Genomic DNA, 22244 nt, shown 5'->3' with positions numbered 1-22244 from the left:
ACCAAAAACGTTTGAACCAAGTTAAACAATTTAAAAGCAATGCTACCAAATACTAATTGAGTGTATGTAAACTTCTGACCCACTGGGAATGTGATGAAAGAAATAAAAGCTGAAATAAATCATTCTCTCTACTATTATTATGACATTTCACATTCTTAAAATAAAGTGGTGATCCTAACTGACTTAAGACAGGGAATTTTTACTAGGATTAAAGGTCAGGAATTGTGAAAAACTTTAGTTTAAATGTATTTGGCTAAGGTGTATGTAAACTTCCGACTTCAACTGTACAGTATGTGTGATTGACAGGTTGAAAATGATCCTTTTTGTGATTCATTGGTCCTTTTACACACTCATTCCAAAACAAGTGGACATCTGGGTCCCCTTATAAGGGGTCCTTCCAAGTTGCTCCTAAGAAGGGCCCTCCATGTTGACAGTTGTGACCGTGGCCATGAAGCACTTCTGGAACAGTCTCTCAGGGTCAGGAGGCTGGTTGTCACAGTCCAGCTTCCGGCTGAGGAAGTTCTTCCTGAAGCCCTGGGGACCACTGGGAGGCCGCGCACTGGAGTGACTGCTGGGTCCCTCACTGGGAGTGGGAACCACTCCTGGAATTACTACACATAAACACACACACACACACACACACACACGATTGCACATGCACAAAAAGCAGGCAGACACGCAGGGACGGACACACACACAAACATACAGTACACACACACTAGTGTTGAATATTTTCCCAGTATTTTACAAATGTTCTATCTCACGAATAAATCACTTTTCTCCTGGGTAACCCGGTATTTCCCGCCTAAACCGGAAACGGCATTCTACAGCATATAAAAAAATCAGAATTTGATTAGAGCTTTGATCAGCATTAAACATTCAAACCTGATGCTACCTGAGCCTGATAATCCATGCATTAAAGACTTGATGAGCCCTACATTAAACACATTTGATGAGCCCAAGCCCAAATGATTGTGCATTTATCCTATACATAGCCTAGCAGGCTAAGCTTTAGCAGGCTAATCTTTTTGAGTGTGGACTTTATTACTGAACTGTATTATACTGTATTACACAGACTGGAATTACACACCTCGTTCAAACCATGAAGCTGGGAGAGAGCATGTATGCTGGTGCAGGACACGCGGCCTACAAAGTTACAATTATAGGCTAGCGAATTTGAATATTTAAATATACAGTATATACAGTAATAGGCCTATTTTTCATTTTTATAGGCTGATTAGTAGGTTGACTAATTAGCTTTCATAATATTTCCCTAATGTTGTGCGATGTGCTTATTAGCGCTTCCCAAACTATGGGTTGCTTCCCAAACTAGGGGTCGCGACCCCATATGGTTGGCTGGAGAATTTCTAAAATCCTGAAGAAAAAAAGATCTATATATATATATATATTATATTGTCTTTGTATCTCAAAAGCATTGTAATGTGGTTAAACTTAAAAATCTAATTGAAAATGATTCAAATCTAAAAGACAAAATTCAACCAGAAAGCCCTTAGATCCTGGGAAAAGGCCGCACTTGAATCATTCCCACAGTGAAAGGCTAGGGCTCCTAAACTCTGAGACCACACACTATTGCAGACTTTGATATCACCGGCTGCAATTGATATGGTGAAAACAATGTGAAAACAAGGCAGCAGAGGTGGGACCAAGTCACTATATGAGTCCCAAGTAGAACGGGTCAAGACTCGACTCAAGTCCAAGTCGTACATTCGAGTTGAGTCACAAGTTTAAAAAAAAAATCTATATATGCAACACCGTGTTCAACTACAAATCTTTATCTACTTATTGAGGCTATCAGACAGCCCTTTTTATTATTTTGTCTACAACAGATTTTGATTAGACCTTGTAGCAGTCACATGAAATCAGCAGAAGGCAGGACAGGTTGACGTGCTCAGAGTGTAGATGTATTTACAGGTCTTGGTGATCCAAAGGTGAAAGCGCCATATCATACAAACTATACATGTAGATTGACCAAATATACACTGGCAATAGCCCAAAAGAAATAGCCTCTGTATCAGGCTTAACCTATCCTATCTGAACGGACACCGGTAGAGGGCAAGACAGTACAGCCTCGCCTTGAATCGGTCTAACAGGCGCTCAAACAGGTAGGCCTACATAATATAAGCACTAGGCCACCATACAATTACCAGATTGTCAATTACAACCAATTCTACAATGTAAAAGGCAATTTTCACATCCATTGTTAGATTCGTCTCAGACTTAATGATTATGAATGATATTTCAACACCATGCATACATGGAACAATCATGTGTTCACGCAGAACAGAAATGACAGCGACATACTGTAGGACACAGACACACAGACCTCCGACATAACCCGGGAAATATGAACAAAGGAAACCATACATTGAATTGAATAAACACTACTTCTACCGCATGACTCTTGCGAACGTTAATGTGCACTAACGTTATAAACATCCCCCCAACTCAGAGCAGAGTAAGAAGTGGTTGGCTAAATGAAAAGGTATCATAGGCATATCAGACATTTAACAGAAATGTCTACGTGTTGCAATACACTGTACTGGGATGGAATGATGAAACGCTAGCAATTATTGTAGTATTCGATTGAATATAGATTTACCACATAGGGCCTATGTATTTAAACTTCTGAAAGCAACAGCAAACATTTAAACAGAAGAAGAAAAAAAATCACTCTCCACTGGCTGGGGTTTGGAGCGCGTGAGTGAAGAGCCGCGCCTATGGTGCGTCTTCGCCACATTAATAATTCATTCTAACAACAAATTCCAAATGCAAGCTTCATAAATAGATGATACATTTCAAGCATTTGTTACATACTAAAATACCAGTAGGTCTATGCTAGTAATTGTTGCCCCCTTGCCTGGTGAGCTTACAAAGTAAAAAGTTAATATTCTCGATCCCCAAACAAGTTTTATTATTATGGCGATCGTCTCTTCCTACAAGTTGACATTTGCGCTGTAAAACAAATCAGCAATGTCACAGATATAGAACAATGACAACATTAGAACATCTATGGCAATGTCTTTGCTCACTCACCCTGCCAATCTGTTGCAGTCTTTTTTGCTTGGGCGATGCTGCGGACTGTCTCTGGCTACAGTACGTGTAGAGTAATCGATCCACGTTTATACTCTGTGCCACAAAATGAGTGACAAAACATTACAAAACCTGGCCAGATAATTTCAAGTCATCAGTCTCAAGTCAATGTCGATTCCCGAGTCTTGAGGCTCCAAGTCAAGTCTCAAGTTGTTTTCTTTTCTATCAAGTCGCGCAAATTTGTGATTTCACAGTCAGACTCGAGTTTAAGTCATGTGACTTGAGTCCACAACTTTGGTAGGCAGAGGCACAGAAACACCTTTGTCAGATAACACTTTTAAACTAAATAATTTATGCGATTGCTAGCAATCAAGAGGAAACTAACTGAACTACCCGCATTCAGGGGTCACCACAGAGGAGTTTTGATTCCTTATGTCTGTCTCCCACTGAGCATTAATGCCGCGTTCAAAACATCTGGGATCTCGGAACTGGGTAACTCGGAAATCTGGGTTTCGACTTCAGTGTATTCAAGACAACTGGGAACTCGGAAAAAAACGAACGCCGAATGGGGAAAATATTTTTTAACGGTCATCTAACTCGGAATTCCAACTCGGGAACTCGGGTCTCTTTATAGAGCTCCAACTTTCCGATCTGAAGACCACAGTGTCAAGATTTGACCTCGTATTTTTACGAATTACCAGTTCTCTTGAAAGCACCAGCTCATATCTGTGTAAAGCTGTTCAGTGCCCTCGTCTGCAGTAAAACCAAAAATCGATCCAGGTTGGATGTGGCAGCAGAGATGAGGTGCGCACTATCGACCACGCACCCTGAATTGAGAAGCTCCTAGGCAACATGCATCAAACACATCCATCGCATTCGTGGTGGTGAGATAAGGGACATCATGTCAGACTAATTAGCAATTGGCTGTCATAGCCCCACATTAAAAGTAAGTGATGGTGAGTTGAGAAGACAATCAGAAATACTGTTAGAATGTTTTTCAATTGACTACCATATTCCCAAATAAAAAAGTAAACATTAGCTGTTAATTACATACTTTTTTCACATTCATTTTCAGATATCAAAATGGGGTAGTGGGACAAAAAAGTGTGGGAACCCCTGGCCTACCTCTTCTCTCTCTATTGTTCTCTCTATTGTTGCTTCATCCCTTTCTCCCTTCAACATTTAAATGAAATACGTTTTGTTGTCCTAATCTTCATCATTGTAATGACATGCTTAAAATGCAGACGGCTTTCAGTTCTCTTCGCGAATGGTTATGGTTTTGAACAAATTACTGCTATAGCCTACCGCCATCACGCGTTCTCCCCTTGAGTTCTATTGGCTACTGTATATAACATTCACCAAACAAGAGCTTGCATCCTCTTCGAATAGTCTATTAGAGTAAGAAATGCAACAATAAAAAAGCTATTATAGTTTATCTTTTCCTGGGACTCCTATTTGCGTTTTTTAAGGAGAGAGGCCAGGGGAGCACAGGCGTGTACTGCGCAAGAGACAGAGGCTAGAAGCTTATTTATAAAACTGGTTGTAGGCTAGAAGTGTATTTATTAAACTGGTTGTTTGGATCCTGGATGAAGATTGGGCAAGCAGCGTTCCAACCCGTGCTGTATTGTATTGGCACACTATTCCTGCTAACAGTACAATTAAGTGATAATGCCCGAGAAGCCGGTGTTTGGAGGATATATTGGCACGGGTGTTGTTAGGCCCGAGATGAAGTCGAGGTCCGGCAAACCGTGCCAATATATCCTCAAAACATCGGCTTCGAGGGCATTATCACTGTTAAACATGGGGTTACCAATATATTCAAATAATGATTTACATATTTTCATTTAAAACGTTATTTTAATGAATTTAGTCATACTATTTCATCCTTCCACAAGATATAGTCTCGACACAAATATAGCGGGTTGCTACCCAAGTCGCCTGGTCATTCGTTCTATCGGTTCGGTCGTCATAGATGCGAACCAGACATTATCATGGAACAAATCCAAGTAAATGCCAATATATATTTAAAAAAATCTAACGAAAATGCAGCTAGTGTACTGTCTATCCAGGTTTAATGTTTGACATGACTGAGTTAACTGAGGTTGGCTAGCTAGCAAGTGACACGAACGTTACCCACCTGCATAACAACCATTTTGTTTACAATGGACAACCAGACCTTTTGCGTAACTATGCAAAAATAATGAATGACTTTGTTCCGTCTGTAGCAACATGAGCAAAGTAACAAAATAACATATTTTGTCTGGACTATATATTCTGGTGGAAGAATGTAATTGTATGAATTTACTAATCAAAATAACATTTGAATGAAAATTTAATATTTTGGTTACAGTTTTATAAAAGCAATAAGGCACATGAGGCTGTGCTGTATCATGAATACACTCACATGTAAATTGGTTGACTAGTCCTTCGCTATCGTGTCGGGTGAAGAAAGCCATTTACCTGTGACTGTATTCATGATATAGCACTGCCTCTTGTGCCTTATTGCTTAAGCATAACCCATCATTCATCAGCTAAATATAAGGCTAATATTGCATTGAATGTATTACCTGAAAGAGGTAGGCTCGGACATACACTACATTGCCAAAGGTATGTGGACACCTGCTCGTCAAACATCGCAATCCAAAATGATGGGCATTAATATGGAGCTGGTCCCTACTTTGCTGCTATAACAGCCTCCACTCTTCTGGGAAGGCTATCCATTAGATGGTGAAACATTGATGCGGGGACTTGCTTCCATTCAGCCAAAAGAGCATTAGTGAAGTCGTTGCTCCCTGATGTTTCCACTTCACAATAACAGCACTTACGGTTGACCGGGGCAGCTCTAGCAGGGCAGACATTTTACGAAATAACTTGTTGGAAAGGTTGCATTCTATGACGGTGCCCAGTGGTAGAAAAAGTACCCAATTGTCATACTTGAATAAAAGTATAGATACCTTAATAGAAAGTTACTCAAGTAAAAGTGAAAGCCACCCAGTAAAATACTACTTGAGTAAAAGTCTAAAAGTATTTGGCTCTAAATATACTTAAGTATTTAAAGTAAATGTAATTACTAAAATATACTTAAGTATCAAAAGTCTCAGTAAAAGTAGAAATCATTTCAAATTCCTTATATTAAGTTAAGCAGATATTTTCTTGTTTTTAAAATGTACAGATAGCCAGCGGCACACTCCAACACTCAGACATAATTTACAGATAGCCAGGGGCACACTCCAACACTCAGACATAATTTACAGATAGCCAGGGGCACACTCCAACACTCAGACATCATTACAGATAGCCAGGGGCACATTCCAACACTCAGACATCATTTACAGATAGCCAGGGGCACACTCCAACACTCAGACATAATTTACAGATAGCCAGGGACACACTCCAACACTCAGACATAATTTACAGATAGCCAGGGGCACACTCCAACACTCAGACATCATTTACAGATAGCCAGGGGCACACTCCAACACTCAGACATCATTTACAGATAGCCAGGGACACACTCCAACACTCAGACATAATTTACAGATAGCCAGGGGCACACTCCAACACTCAGACATAATTTACAGATAGCCAGGGGCACACTCCAACACTCAGACATAATTTACAGATAGCCAGGGACACACTCCAACACTCAGACATCATTTACAGATAGCCAGGGGCACACTCCAACACTCAGACAGAATTTTACAGATAGCCAGGGGCACACTCCAACACTCAGACATCATTTACAGATAGCCAGGGGCACACTCCAACACTCAGACATAATTTACAGATAGCCAGGGACACACTCCAACACTCAGACATAATTTACAGATAGCCAGGGGCACACTCCAACACTCAGACATAATTTACAGATAGCCAGGGGCACACTCCAACACTCAGACATCATTTACAGATAGCCAGGGACACACTCCAACACTCAGACATCATTTACAGATAGCCAGGGGCACAGTCCAACACTCAGACAGAATTTTACAGATAGCCAGGGGCACACTCCAACACTCAGACATCATTTACAGATAGCCAGGGGCACACTCCAACACTCAGACATAATTTACAGATAGCCAGGGGCACACTCCAACACTCAGACATAATTTACAGATAGCCAGGGGCACACTCCAACACTCAGACATAATTTACAGATAGCCAGGGGCACACTCCAACACTCAGACATCATTTACAAACGATGCATTTGTGTTTAGTAGTAGAGATGACCATATGTTGTCTTGATAAGATTGAGAATTGGACCATTTTCCTGTCCTGCTAAGAATTCAAAATGTACTTTTGTACTTTTGGGTGTCAAGGAAAATGTATGAAGTAAAAAGTACATTATTATCTTTAGGAATGTAGTGAAGTAAAAGTAAAAGTAGTCAAAAATATAAATAGTAAAGTAAAGTGCAGATACCTAAAAAAAACTACTTAAGTAGTTGTTTAAAGTATTTTTGCTTAAAAAGTACTTTACACCACTGACAGTGCCACGTTGAAAGTCACTGAGCTCTTCAGTATGGGCCATTCTACTGCCAATGTTTGTCTATGGAGATTCCATGGCTGTGTGCTCAATTTCATACATCCGTCAGCTACAGGTGAGTTTGAAATAGCCGAATCCACTAATTGGCCATGTAGTGTATATTTGTAAGGGATAATCATCAAGGGCCTATATGTTCTATGGAAAATAAGGAATGCCGTGGAAGGTGTGTTCCATGAAGCACTAGCGAAGTGAGCCCTGAGTTGATTATCTCTTCTATACCATCGCTATGGCCAATATACCACAACTAAGGGTTGTTCTGATGCACGAAGCAACGCGGAGTACCTGGATATAGCCCTTAGCCGTGCTATATTGGCCATATACCACAAACCCCCGAGGTGCCTTATAGCTATTATAAACTGGTTACCAACTTAATTAGATCACACAAAAAAAAATCGTTTTCAATTTTAGCCTAAAATGACATACTCAAATCTAACTGCCTGTAGCTCAAGACCTGAAGTAAGAATATGCATATTATTGATACCATTTGAAAGGAAACACTTTGAAGTTTGTGGAAATGTTAAACTAATGTAAGAGAATATAACACATTAGATCTGTTTTTTTGATCATACAAACAAAATCACAAGTTATTTCAATAAATAAAAAATTCATCATCTTTGAAATGCAAGAGAAAGGCCAGACTTTCAGATTGGAGTCTAGGTGTAATTTAGATTTTGGCCACCAGATGGCAGTAGTGTGTGCAGAGTTTCAGACTGATCCAGTGAAGAATTTCATTACTGCACAATATTTTGTATCAAGTCTGCCAGGAGTTTGCCCAAATGTGCCCAAATGGTCAATTGATATATACAAAAGTGATATGGGAATAAAAAAATTACATTTACACACTCCCAGGAATGTCATACATGATGGATCATTAGTTTATACACTAACTTTCACACATCTAGATGGCCGGGCGGGGTGGGTGTGGAGCCAGAGACAGCAGTGGGGTCAAACTGTAGAACCCAGTTCCTACATTTGAACATAAAAATGTATTTTATCAAACAAACCTATGCTACATTTTATCTCTGGGATCCTCAGGATGACAAATCAGAGCAAGATTACTGAATGTAAGTACATTATTTACCTGCAGAGGTGAATGTATCAAATCAGTTGCCATGATAAAAGTTTTGTTGTTGTGCACTCCTCAAACAATAGCATGGTATTTTTTCACTGTAATAACTACTATTAATTGGACACTACAGTTAGTTTAACAAGAATTTAATATTTTCTGTCCAGGAAAGTTGGCTGTTGTATACAACGTCATTCTAGTCACATTAGTGCATGTTAGCAACAACCGTCCCAGTTTAGGGACACCCATCTTGTAGAGGATAACCACCTATGTCAAATGTGACATAACCCACTATATAAAATATGACAAACCTGTGCTTTGTAAAGGGTGACATAACCACTACTTAATAAAGGCTTTATAAATCATATGAAATTGATGCTTCACAGGCATCTATAACTTTGTCATGCATGTTGGTAGAGCATTGCAAGGCCAGGATAGTGGGTTCAATTCCTGGGACCACCCATAAGTAAAAGTGTATGTGTAAACATATTGCTTCCGTCCCTCTCCTTGCCCCAACGTGGGCTCTAACCAAGGACCATCTGAACACATCGACAACAGTCACCCACGAAGCATTGTTAACTATCGCTCCACAAGGAAACAACTACTTCAAGGTCTCAGGGCGAGCTATTTTCTCACCGGTTACATATGCACTTGCTTTGGACAAAAGCGTCTGCTAAATGGCATATATTATATTATATTACGAAGCTGTCATTGTAAATGAGAATTTGTTCTTAACTGACTTGCCTAGTTAAATAAAGGTTCAATAAAAAATATATTTTTAAATCATCTTGGGTGAAAAGCCAATATTGGACTTGACCTCAACATTCCCCCAAAATGCTGTGCTGCAGGATGACACACACTCTAAAGTGCAGTCATGCACACCAAAAAACATTGGTAGGGCCCTTTAAAAGTATTTTTTTGGGGGGGGGATAACATTTCATTTTCTTGTTTTTGTTTTTCCACGTGTCTGATTTCCCCCCCAAATTTCTGGATTTCGATCTAAAAAACCACAACATTTTTTAAAGAAAAAACACGGAATTGGATGTTCTATGATCACAACAATGCTTAAACATCATCATGGGACCACTTTTGAGGTGTTGATTTGAGAGTGTAGTTTCCCTTTAATTCAAGTGCACATGCACGTAGCACTGTTTGGTTAGCAGTGCTTAATAATTTTTTTGATTTTTTTTACAATACAAAACATACACATATAAACGACAGCATACAGACACACAAAAAACATCGACATCACACCTGCACAGACCCAGCTGCTCACACCCCCATCTCCAGGGCTTACATCTCTCTTCGCCACATGGCCTCAAACTGCACCATTTTATTTCTCTCCATCGCCCACTCACTTTCAACATTTAGATAATAAAGCATTTGACCTTTCCATTGTGTTAAGTGTCTGTCTTGAAATATGCTTTTGGAGTTCATAGCGATCCCAGAAGGATTATTGAGTCATTGTTCGTTTTACACTTGTGCTGTAGGATTTGTGAATTTTGTTTCTTGTATAATAAATGTGGAGTGGTTGAAAAACAAGTTTTAATGACTCCAACCTAAGTGTATGTAAACTTCCGACTTCAACTGTGCATATGTACATGAATGTATAGTTAAAGTGACTGTGCGTATATGATAAACAGAGTAGCAGCAGCGTAAGAAGAGGGGTTGGGGAGGCACACAATGCAAATAGTCCGGGTAGCCATTTGATTACCCGTTCAGGAGTCTTATGTCTTGGGGGTAAAAACTGTTGAGAAACCTTTTGTCCTAGACTTGGCACTCCGGTACCGCTTGCCATGCGGTAGTAGAGAGAACAGTCTATGACTGGGGTGGCTGGGGTCTTTGACAATTTTTAGGGCCTTCCTCTGACACAGCCTGGTGTAGAGGTCCTGGATGGCAGGCAGCTTAGCCCCAGTGATGTACTGGGCCGTACGCACTACCCTCTGTAGTGCCTTGCGTTTGGAGGCCGAGCAATTGCCGTACCTGGCAGTGATGCAACCAGTCAGGATGCTCTCGATGTTGCAGCTGTAGAACCTTTTGAGGATCTCAAGACCCATGCCAAATATTTTTAGTTTCCTGATGGGGAATAGGCTTTGTCGTGCCCTCTTCACAACTGTCTTGGTGTGTTTGGACCATTCTAGTTTGTTGGTGATGTGGACACATGTGATGGAGTTTGCAAATCAAATGCCCACTTGTGGTGCCACTGGACAGCAAAAAACTGGTAAATGTAACTTTATTTATGTTAATTTAAATGTAAATTATTTATCTAGATTACATGGATACCTCAATCATTATTTCAAATCATTTTGGTAACTTCACTGCCACTGCTGTGATAGATAATGTTAGCAGCATGAGCTAGCTAGCTATAACAATACGACATTTTTCTAGCTAACTATTTTGCTAGCTAGCAGGCTCAGATTAAAAAAATACCGCTATCTACTTTACTACAGCATATCTCATAGCCACATGCTTGAGATGTCCTCCTCTACCTCATCCCATTTGTCAACAACTTCATCCCCAGACTGCTGCACTGGTTAGATCAGACAGAGACCTGTCATTTAAGACATTTAACGTAATGGTTTAAATTTATTTTCGAGCATCCATCTCTTTCACTCTTGGAGATCGTTTAAAAATATGTATATTTTGTGTTTCTTCAGGGGTGACCAGTGACGGCATGGCATCAGACGTGAGTTGTCGTTCTTCCATTGGAGGAGAAGAGGACAAATGACCTGGCAGAGGATGCTGAAACACTTCTAATGGTAAGAAAACCTGAATAATACACCAGGCCGATCATAATTCTGCTGTTGACATCATACGTTATTTGTTCCAAAGGAATTTGACATAATGTCCTGATCCAAAACGTTTTCCTGATCACATCAATACTTTTATGTTTTCCCCTATAGACTCAGTTGACGATGTGGCCCTGAAGGTGGTGCCTGTCATCCTGCCTCCATCTTCATACAGAATAGATGGAGACATCTTTCGACTCCTTTACATACAACCTGTAAGTATACAGGCTAAACAATAAGACATAATAGGTCCATTTCTACAATGCACAGTGGTGTGAAGTACTTAAGTAAAAATACTTTAAAGTACTACTTGTCACGGATCCCTCCGGTACTGTTGCTCATTCCGTGCACCAGATTCGGAGGTCTACGTCACCGGCCTCTAGGAACTGACCTGTGTCATTACACACACCTGGTCCCCATTTCCTCACTGATTTATATTTATATATATGTGCCCTTTGGTTCACCATTGGGCTGTCGATTAATGTTCCCATGTCCGTTGGTCATGTGAGTACCTATGCGATGTTTCAGCTTTTGTGCTGCGTGTTTTGTGCATTGTGTATTACAGGTATCGTTTGGGTACATCCCAGTGTTTTGTATACGTGTTTGTTTGGGGTGTATTAAAAAACCCTATTATATATTTCTGTGCCTTTCTCCAAATCCTTTATACCAGCGTGACACTATTTACAATAAGTTGTTTTTTGGGGTATCTGTCCTTTACTTTACTATTTATATTTTTTACTTCACTACATTCCTAAAGAAAATGTTGTACTTTTTACTCCATACATTTTCCCTGACACCCAAAAGTACTCATTACATTTTTACAGAAATGGTCCAATTCACACACTTATCAAGAGAACAGCCCTGGTCATCTCTACTACCTCTGATCTGGCGGACTTACTAAACAGGTAAGGTTGGGGTGTGCCCCTGGCTATCTAAAAATGAGAAAAACACAAACAATTGTGCCATCTGGTTTGCTTAATATAACGAATTTCAAATTATTTATACTTGCAATTACACTTACTTTTGATACTTAAGTATATTTAAAACCAAATACTTTTAGACTTTTACTCAAGTAATATTTTACTGGGTGACTTTCACTTTTACTTGAGTCATTTCCTATCATGGCATCTTTACTTTTACTCAAGTATGAGAATATGGTACTTTTTACAACACTGACAATGCAGTCAACCTGTCATATCAGTTTAGCACAGAAATGCCCTTATCCAGCGAATGTAACAAAGGCTTTTCCTAAAAAAACTGCTACCTTTCTTTGTTACTTTTAAGGTTGAAACCAACATGCTGTGCCTCCAGCAATCAGATTGGCCAGAACCGTTTGTCGACCAGCTCAGGAACAAGCTACACTATTCACAACCCTGTATAATGTTCAGTGTAATTTGCATTACTGGATAAAATAAAATAAATACTGTATTTGTATTGTTTTAACTTGTTTGGGCTGCAATCCCGACACAGGTACACTTATGACAACATCCAGCTCAAGTGCAGGGCGCGAAATTCAAAATCTAGTTTGTTAAAATATTTAACTTTCACACATTAACAAGTCCAATACAGCATATGAAAGGTAGACATCTTGTGAATCAAGCCAACATGTCCGATTTTTAAAATGTTTTACAGGGAAGACAAAATATGTAAATCTATTAGCTAACCACGTCAGCAAAAGAGAGCACTTTTCTAACTCCATCAGTTTTTTACTCCGTCACTAGCTATCACTAATTCGACCAAATAAAGATATATATAGCCACTAACCAAGAAACAACTTCATAAGATGACAGTCTGATAACATATTTATTGTATAGCATATGTTTTTTTTGAAAAATGTGCATATTTATGGTATAAATCATAAATTACATTTCAGCTACAATCAGAAATTGCACCGAAAGCAGCCATAACATTTACAGACACCAACGTCAAATAACTAATTACTCATCATAAAACATATCTGAGAAATACATACTGTGCAGCAATTGAAAGACAGGATTCTTGTGATTCCAGACAATATTTCCGATTTATTAAATGTTTTACAGCGAAAACAAAATGTAGCGCTATGTTAGCATAGCCACAATAGCCAGACACACTTGGGCGCCCACGACCAGTTGACATGCACGACAGATATATGAAATAACATTATAAATTGGGTCTTACTTTGGCTGATCTTTCATCAGAATGTTGATCAGGGTGTCCTTTGTCCAGATGAGTCGTTGTTTGGATTCAGGATGGCAACTTTCCCTTCTCACTTAGCATTGGCACTGGTCGACTGGCACGGATTTGTCCAACGTAAAAAAAGTCAGAGAACGGAACACGGCAAAACTCCCGAAAAAAATTCAAATAATCTGATTAAACTATATTGAAAAAACATACATTACGATGATATGGTCTCATTTATCAAATAAAAACCCAGCCGGAGATTGTTCCCGTCCAAAACAGCAGCAAAACAGAACGCAATATCACTCCCAAGTCGCGCGCTTCAGACTTCCGGAAGTGGTCGGTCACGTCAAAGAAATAGCTCTTATTCAACCTCTGAACAAGATGATCACTAAATTTCTTCTCTCATACCCTCTTGACACCCAGAGCAAGGCGTACGGAGTGTACGTAGGGTCTTACGTATAATGACCATGTATAGGCATAACGTTGAAGCGAGCATAGATTTCTGACATTCTACTTCTTGGTCAGGGAAAGTGCTGCCAAATGACTTCTGTACCACTCAGAGAAAAAATTAGAACGGTTTTAGAAACTAGAGATTGTTTTCTATCCAATATTAATATTAATATGCATATTGTAAGAGCAAAAATTGATTAAGAGGCCGTTTGAAAATTGGCACATATTTTCCAGTTTTTCCAATACGCCCCCTGCAGCCATAACAGTTAAGGTATTAATTTGACATCCCATGTGTTAGGAATAGGGAGGGTGACAAGGTCTAGTATTAATGAGAAGGGGTTTCAAATGAAAAGAGATGTATGGTTTAAACTTGTCTTGAACGTTTATTTGTTTTAGCTGACAGTGATAATTCCGTAAGCGTTAACTACATTTGCCTCATTTATATGTATGTGTTATGAATGACCGAAGGTGTCTCACTTTAAAGTAAGTACACTGTCACGCTATACAGAGTCTTTATGTCACGTTCCTGACCTGTTTTATGTTATTTTTGTATGTGTTTAGTTGGTCAGGGCGTGAGTTGGGGTGGGCATTATATGTTTTGTGTTTCTTGTTTAGGTCACTTGAAATTAGCCTTATATGGTTCTCAATCAGAGACAGGTGTTTGACGTTTTCCTCTGATTGAGAACCATATATAGGTTGGCTGTTTCACACTGTTTGTTTGTGGGTGATTGTCGCTGTGTCTGTGTTTATTGCACCACACGGTACTGTCTCGTCTCGTTCGTTCGTTCATTCATTCATTTTCGTTCGTTCTTTCCTGTTCGTGCGTTCATTGTTTGTTATGTTCACAAGTTCAGGTCTGTTTAACGTCGTTTGTTGTTTTGTAGTTTATGCAAGTATTAGTTTTTTTCGTGTTCGTCTTCGTCAGTAAATAAATCAATATGTATTCACAACCCGCTGCATTTTGGTCGAATCCTTGCTCCTCCTCTTCGGATGAAGAGGAGGAGAAGAGCCGTTACACTTTATGGATATGTTATGAATGACCGAAGGTGACTAACTTCAAACAAATCATTACAGGACACTATCAAGTGTCAATAAACAGCCTATAAATGTTCTGAAGGTTCTGATGATCCACAGGTTACTGTAGGGCAGGGCTGCCCGACCCTCTTCCTGGAGATCGACTGTCCTGTAGGTTTTCAGTCCAACCCTCTTCCTGGAGATCGACTGTCCTGTTGGTTTTGAGTCTAACCCTAATTCAGCATATCTTATTCAGCTAGTTAAGGTCTTGTTGAGCAGCTAATTAGTAGAATCAGGTGTGATAAATTAAGGTTGGACTGAAAACCAACAGGATGGTAGATCTCCAGGAAGAGGGTTGGACTGAAAACCTACAGGACAGTAGATCTCCAGGAAGAGGGTTGGACTGAAAATCCACAGGACAGTAGATCTCCAGGAAGAGGGTTGGACTGAACCTACAGGACGGTAGATCTCCAGGAAGAGGGTTGGACTGAAAATCCACAGGACAGTAGATCTCCAGGAAGAGGGTTGGACTGAAAACCCACAGGACAGTAGATCTCCAGGAAGAGGGTTGGGCAGCCCTGCTATAGGGTGTGAGGGGTATTTAGATAAGTTGATGAACATGAAATGCTTTTGTTGTCAGAGCCAAGTTCTTTTTGGGTATTCCTACCTGAGACTACCTAGCCACCAGGTATTCCTCTTCTGTTCCCATGCTGGAGACCAGGGCTTGATTACAACCTGTTACAATGGTGCCAACATTGTGGCTGATGTTTCAGTGGGGGAGTGGGTGAATGTGTCAACAATCTGACTGAGCCCAGCAATGCATGGCATGGCTCATTATATTGTTGTTTGTGTACTGAGGAACATGTAACTTGGTTCCAGAAAAAAGACACTTTCAATTTCCTTATGTTGGGGGCTAGTTTACAATTGGCTCATTCATCCCCCTCCTCTCCCCTGTAACTATTCCCCAGGTCGTTGCTGCAAATGAGAACGTGTTCTCAGTCAACTTACCTGGTAAAATAACGGTAAAATAAAATAAAATAAATAAAATATCTTTAAGGTGCCTGGTGTGATAAGGGTCAACAGACTTGTATGCGCGAAAGCACGATATCCCTAAAATTAGGGGGGTTTGTATTTTCTATACAATATCCCATTTACAGTGCAATCAGAAAGTATTCAGACCACTTGACTTTTTCCACATTTTGTTACGTAACAGCCTTATACTAAAATGGATTAAATAGTTTTCCCCCTCAGCAATCTACACACATTATCCCATAATGACAAAGCAAAACCAGGTTTTTAGAAATGTTTGCTAGTTTATTCAAAATAAAAACTGAAATATCACATTTACATAAGTATTCAGACCCTTTACTCAGCACCTTTGGCAGCGATTACAGTATCGAGTCTTCTTGAGTATGACGCTACAGGTTTCTCGCATTCTTCTCTGCAGATCCTCTCAAGCTCTGTCAGGTTGGATGGGGAGTGTTGCTGCACAGCTATTTTCAGGTCTCTCCAGAGATGTTCGATCGGGTTCAAGTCCGGGCTCTGGCTGGGCCACTCAAGGACAGTCAGAGACTTCTCCTAAAGCCACTCCTGCATTGTCTTTGCTGGGTTGTTGTCCTGTTGGAAGGTGAACCTTCGCCCCAGTCTGAGGTCCTGAGCAGTCTGGAGCAGATTTTCATCAACGATCTCTTTGTACTTTGATTCGTTCATCTTTGCCTCGATCTTGACTAGTCTCCCAGTCCCTGCCGCTGAAAAACATCCCAACAACATGATGATGCCACCAACATGCTTCACTGTAGGTATGGTGATAGGTTTCCTCCGGACGTGACGCATGGCATTCAGGCCAAAGAGTTCAATCTTGGTTTCATCAGACCAGAGAATCTTGTTTCTCATAGTCTGAGAGTCCTTTAGGTGCCTTTTGGCAAACTCCAAGCGGGCTGTCATATGCCTTTTACTGACAAGTGGCTTCCGTCTGGCCACCCTACCATAAAGACCTGATTGATGGAGTGCTGCAGAGATGATTGTCCTTCTGGAAGGTTCTCCCATCTCCACAGAGGAACTTTGGACCTCTGTCAGAGTGACCATGGGGTTCTTGGTCACCTCCCTGACCAAGGCCCTTCTCCCCCGATTGCTCAGTTTGGCCGGGTGGCCAGCTCTAGGAAGAGTCTTGGTGGTTCTAAACCTCTTCCATTTAAGAATGATGGAGGCCACTATGTTCTTGGGAACCTTCAATGCTGTAGACATTTTTTGGTACCCTTCCCCAGATCTGTGCCTCGACACAATCCTGTCTCGGAGCTCTACGGACAATTCCTTCGACCTCGTGGCTTGGTTTTTGCTCTGACATGCACTGTCAACTCTGGGACCCTATATAGACAGGTGTGTGCCTTTCCAAATAATGTCCAATCAATTGAATTTCCCACAGTTGGACTCCAATCAAGTTGTAGAAACATCTCAAGGATGATCAATGTAAACAGGATGCACCTGAGCTCAATTTCGAGTCTCATAGCTGGGTCTGAAAACTTACGTAAATAAGGTATTTCAGTTTGTAATTTTTTATACATTTGCAAAAATATGTCAACCTGTTTTTGCTTTGTCATTATGGGGTATTGTGTGTAGACTGCTGCGAAAACATATTTAATCCATTTTAGAATAAAGCTGTAACATAACAAAATGTCAAAAAAGTCAAGGGGTCTGAATACTTTCCGAATGCACTGTATGTATCCTATCCAACATCTTTAGATGACGTGTCAAGACCGTAGCCCGGCTCTATGTATCCCATCACATACCATTAGATTAGGTTTCAAGACCTTAGCCCGGCTCTATGTATCCCATCACATACCATTAGGTTTCAAGACCTTAGCCCGGCTCTATGTATCCCATCACATACCATTAGGTTTCAAGACCTTAGCCCACCGCTGGCCAGAAGTGTTTACCCACCTGGTGCTCTGAGTGGCAGGCCGTTGTCAAGGCGACTGGGCTTGGTGGCGATGAAGAGGTAGCAGAGGACACAGACTGTGATGAGGAAGGCCAGCAGGACCACTGCTGCTATGGACAGACCTATCAGGGCCCCGACGCTAAGAGATGAAGGAATAAGGGGAAGAGAAAGAGGATGGCGAGTAGAGGGAAAGGGACAGGGAGGGAGAGAGATGAAAAAAGAGACAGAGACAGATGGGGAAAGGAGAGAAAGATATTAGGGGAAGGCCGGGAGAAAGCAATGGACAGAGAAGGTGAGAGAATGTGAAGAATGTGTGACAGAGCGGGAAAGGCAGGGGAGAGCAGAGAAGTGATGGGAAAGGCATGGGAGAGCATAGAGAGAGAGGTGATGGGGAAGACAGGGAGGGAAAGGCAGGGGAGAGCAGAGAGAGAGGTGATGGGGAAGACAGGGAGGGAAAGGCAGGGGAGAGCAGAGAGAGAGGTGATGGGGAAGACAGGGAGGGAAAGGCAGGGGAGAGCAGAGAGAGAGGTGATGGGGAAGACAGGGAGGGAACGGCAGGGGAGAGCAGAGAGAGAGGTAATGGGAAGACAGGGAGGGAAAGGCAGGGGAGAGCAGAGAGAGAGGTGATGGGAAGACAGGGAGGGAAAGGCAGGGGAGAGCAGAGAGAGAGGTGATGGGGAAGAAAGGGGAGAGCAGAGAGAGTGGTGATGGGGAGACAGGGACGGAACGGCAGGGGAGAGCAGAGAGAGAGGTGATGGGGAGACAGGGACGGAACGGCAGGGGAGAGCAGAGAGAGGTGATGGGGAAGACAGGGAGGGAAAGGCAGGGGAGAGCAGAGAGAGAGGTGATGGGAAGACAGGGGAGAGCAGAGAGAGAAGTGATGGGGAAGACAGGGAGGGAAAGGCAGGGGAGAGCAGAGAGAAAGGTGATGGGGAAGACAGGGAGGAAACGGCAGGGGAGAGCAGAGAGAAGTGATGGGGAAGACAGGGAGGGAAAGGCAGGGGAGAGCAGATAGAGGTGATGGGGAAGACAGGGAGGGAAAGGCAGGGGAGAGCAGAGAGAGAGGTGATGGGAAGACAGGGGAGGGCAGAGAGAGAGGTGATGGGGAAGACAGGGAGGGAAGGGCAGGGGAGAGCAGAGAGAGAGGTGATGGGGAAGACAGGGAGGGAAAGGCAGGGGAGAGCAGAGAGAGAGGTGATGGGAAGACAGGGGAGAGCAGAGAGAGAGGTGATGGGAAGACAGGGGAGAGCAGAGAGAGAGGTGATGGGGAAGACAGGGGAGAGCAGAGAGAGAGGTGATGGGGAAGACAGGGGAGAGCAGAGAGGTGATGGGGAAGACAGGGAGGGAAAGGCAGGGGAGAGCAGAGAGGTGATGGGGAAGACAGGGAGGGAAAGGCAGGGAGAGCAGAGAGGTGATGGGGAAGACAGGGAGGGAAAGGCAGGGAGAGCAGAGAGGTGATGGGGAAGAGAGATAATAGATTGCACTCTTTCTGAGAGTGATACAGTCAGGGGCGGACTGGCCATCCAGCATTTCGGACAAATGTCAGATGGGCTGGTGGTCTAAGGCACTGCATCTCAGTGCAAGAGGTGTCACTACAGTCCCTGGTAGGCCGTCATTGTAAATAAGAATTTGTTCTTAACTGACTTGCCAAGTTAAATAAAGGTTAAATTAAAAATATATATAATTTGGCTAATAATGGTGGCATTGAGGAAAAACATGGGCCGGTGTGATAGAAATACCAGGGCCGAATTCTGGTCCCAGTCTGCCACTGGATACAGTATTTAGTATAGTAGGAGGAAAATGTACACTTTTCTGTTTTTATTTAATTGTATTTATTTAATTTAGGTACTTTTCACCTTGCATCAGATTCCCTCAATATAGAGTAGCCTACTGTAACCTATAATACGTGTACATCATCACAATATCAAACATTATGCAAACTTAAAAGTCCAGCAGTGAATGAGATTGCCCCAAGATAGGGTAAGGATATATAGGCTAAATAAAACGGATGAATTGGTATAACATCAAATCAAAGATGCGTAAAAAGTCCTTACCTAAGCCACCACATGTATGCATACTCGTAGGGGAAAAAACTGTTGGGGTCATCACAGCAATACTTGATATCGTTAAATCCGCAGCAGAATACCGCGTGCGCACCGCTTCCCGCTTTAGGGCACAAAAAGCCATTCACAAAAGCATTTTCTGCGCTGTAGTAGCTTGTGCAATTCGCAGTCATGCTGGTAAGAAAAAAAGAAAGCTCTCTCGAGGTAATGAGGCAATTTCCTTAGCTGTGTAAGGGTTTTATTGCAATGTCGCGCACAATGTGTCCTTGCTGAACATAGTAGGGTTCATATTTCCGAGCATGACAGAGAAATGTGGAAAAACTGCACCCCGATGTACCATATAGGATTCTGAAGTCCCCCCACCACACCTCCTTCCATCCACATCTCTCTCTCTCTCTCTGTCTCTCTCTCTCTCTGATACAACACCCTACAATGGGAATAAATGAATAGAAAACTTTAATTAGATGGGGACATAAGAAACACTAATTGTTCTGATTGACCTCAGGAGGCTGAAGAAATTCGGCTTGTCACCAAAAGCACTCACAAACTTCTACAGATGCACAATCGAGAGCATCCTGTCGGGCTGTATCACCGCCTGGTACGGCAACTGCTCCGCACACAACCGTAAGGCTCTCCAGAGGGTAGTGAGGTCGGCAGAACGCATCACCCGGGGCAAACTACCTGCCCTCCAGGACACCTACACCACCCGATGTCACAGGAAGGCCATAAAGATCATCAAGGACAACAACCACCCAAGCCACTACCTGTTCACCCCGCTATCATCCAGAAGGCGAGGTCAGTACAGGTGCATCCAAGCAGGGACCGAGAGACTGAAAAACAGCTTCTATCTCAAGGCCATCAGACTGTTAAACAGCCACCACTAACATTTAGCGGCCGCTGCCAACAAACTGACTCAGCTCCAGCCACCTTAAAAATGGGAATTGATGGAAATTATGTAAAAATGTACCACCAGCCACTTTAAACAATGCCACCTAATATAATGTTTACATACCCTACATTACACATCTCTTATGTATATGTATATACTGTACTCTATATCATCTACTGCATCTTGCCATCTTATGTAATACATGGACCACTAGCCACTTTAAACTATGCCACTTTATGTTTACATACCCTACAGTACTCATCTCATAGGTATATACCGTACTCTATACCATCTACTGCACCTTGCCTATGCCGTCTGTACCATCACTCATTCATATATCTTTATGTACATATTCTTTATCCCTTTACACTTGCGTGTATAAGGTAGTAGTTGCGGAATTGTTAGGTTAGATTACTTGTTGTTATTACTGCATTGTCGGAACTAGAAGCACAAGCATTTCGCTACACTCGCATTAACATCTGCTAACCATGTGTATGTGACTAATAAATTTGATTTGATTTGATTTGATTTGATAGCCGTTTGGATTGCTGATCCTCTTGTGTGGGTTAGTCTATTGTAATACAAAGTAGCCATTTGTCTGAAACTATATTGAACAAAAATATGAACACAACAATTTCAAAGATTTTGCTAAGTTACTATTCATATAAGGAAATCAAACAATATAAATAAATTCATTAGGCCCTAATCTATGTTTTTCACAGGACTGGGAAGAGGTGCAGCCATGGGTGGGCCTGGGAGGGGCATAGGCCCACCCACTGGAGGCCCAGCCAATCAAAATTAGTTTTTCCCCACAAAAGGGCTTTATTACAGACAGAAATACTCCTCAGCAACCCCCCCGCCCCTCCCCCCTCTGACGATCCCATAGTTGAAGAAGCCGGAGGTGGAGGTCCTGGATTGACGTCATCTACCGATGCGCACGACTCTTGGCTGCAGTAAGAAACCATCGCCATCTGCACCCATTCAACCCTAGCCTAGATTTGCATTTTTATTACTTCTTAACAAAATAACTTCTTGGGGTTCTCATATACTTACAATGATGTTTAGATTTTTGCTTGAAAAGTTCCTAAGATTATATTTGGTAGTGATCTTTGCATTATAACTCTTTTGGATGCAGCAGTTGTTAGCGAGAATGCTAATGCTCATTGATATAGGCTGCAGGAAAAGCTAGCCAAAGGGCTATTCCCCAGAGATATCTCTGTGACGATATCTCTGTGACGATATCTCCGCGACGATATCTCCGCGACGATATCTCCGTGACGA

At 41.7% G+C, this 22244-nt stretch overlaps 1 protein-coding gene across 1 annotated transcript; it reads right to left on the bottom strand.

The window, feature by feature from the left end:
- Positions 1 to 276: 276 nt before the first annotated feature.
- Positions 277 to 20364, bottom strand: LOC139560069 (protein shisa-like-2A). Its single transcript, XM_071376560.1, has 4 exons — positions 20066 to 20364; positions 18010 to 18150; positions 17137 to 17145; positions 277 to 583 (listed from the first exon to the last, which is right to left on the bottom strand). The coding sequence occupies exons 1-4, from the start codon at positions 20245 to 20247 to the stop codon at positions 409 to 411; spliced, it is 507 nt and encodes a 168-aa protein (XP_071232661.1). The 5' UTR covers positions 20248 to 20364; the 3' UTR covers positions 277 to 408.
- Between the last annotated feature and the right edge of the window lie 1880 nt (positions 20365 to 22244).

This window comes from Salvelinus alpinus, chromosome 30 (genome assembly GCF_045679555.1).
Source record: "Salvelinus alpinus chromosome 30, SLU_Salpinus.1, whole genome shotgun sequence".
NCBI classification, from domain to species: Eukaryota; Metazoa; Chordata; class Actinopteri; order Salmoniformes; family Salmonidae; genus Salvelinus; species Salvelinus alpinus.
Note: the sequence above shows the minus strand (reverse complement) of the source record. Positions and strands in the feature narration are given on the sequence as shown.

Bases quoted from the DNA above. Each gene is read 5' to 3' on its own strand.
- LOC139560069 (XM_071376560.1), bottom strand. From the start codon at position 20,247: ATGACTGCGAATTGCACAAGCTACTACAGCGCAGAAAATGCTTTTGTG. The intron at 18,151-20,065 runs GTAAGGACTTTT...TTCATCTCTTAG, and splicing joins GCATACATGTGGTGGCTTAG to CGTCGGGGCCCTGATAGGTC.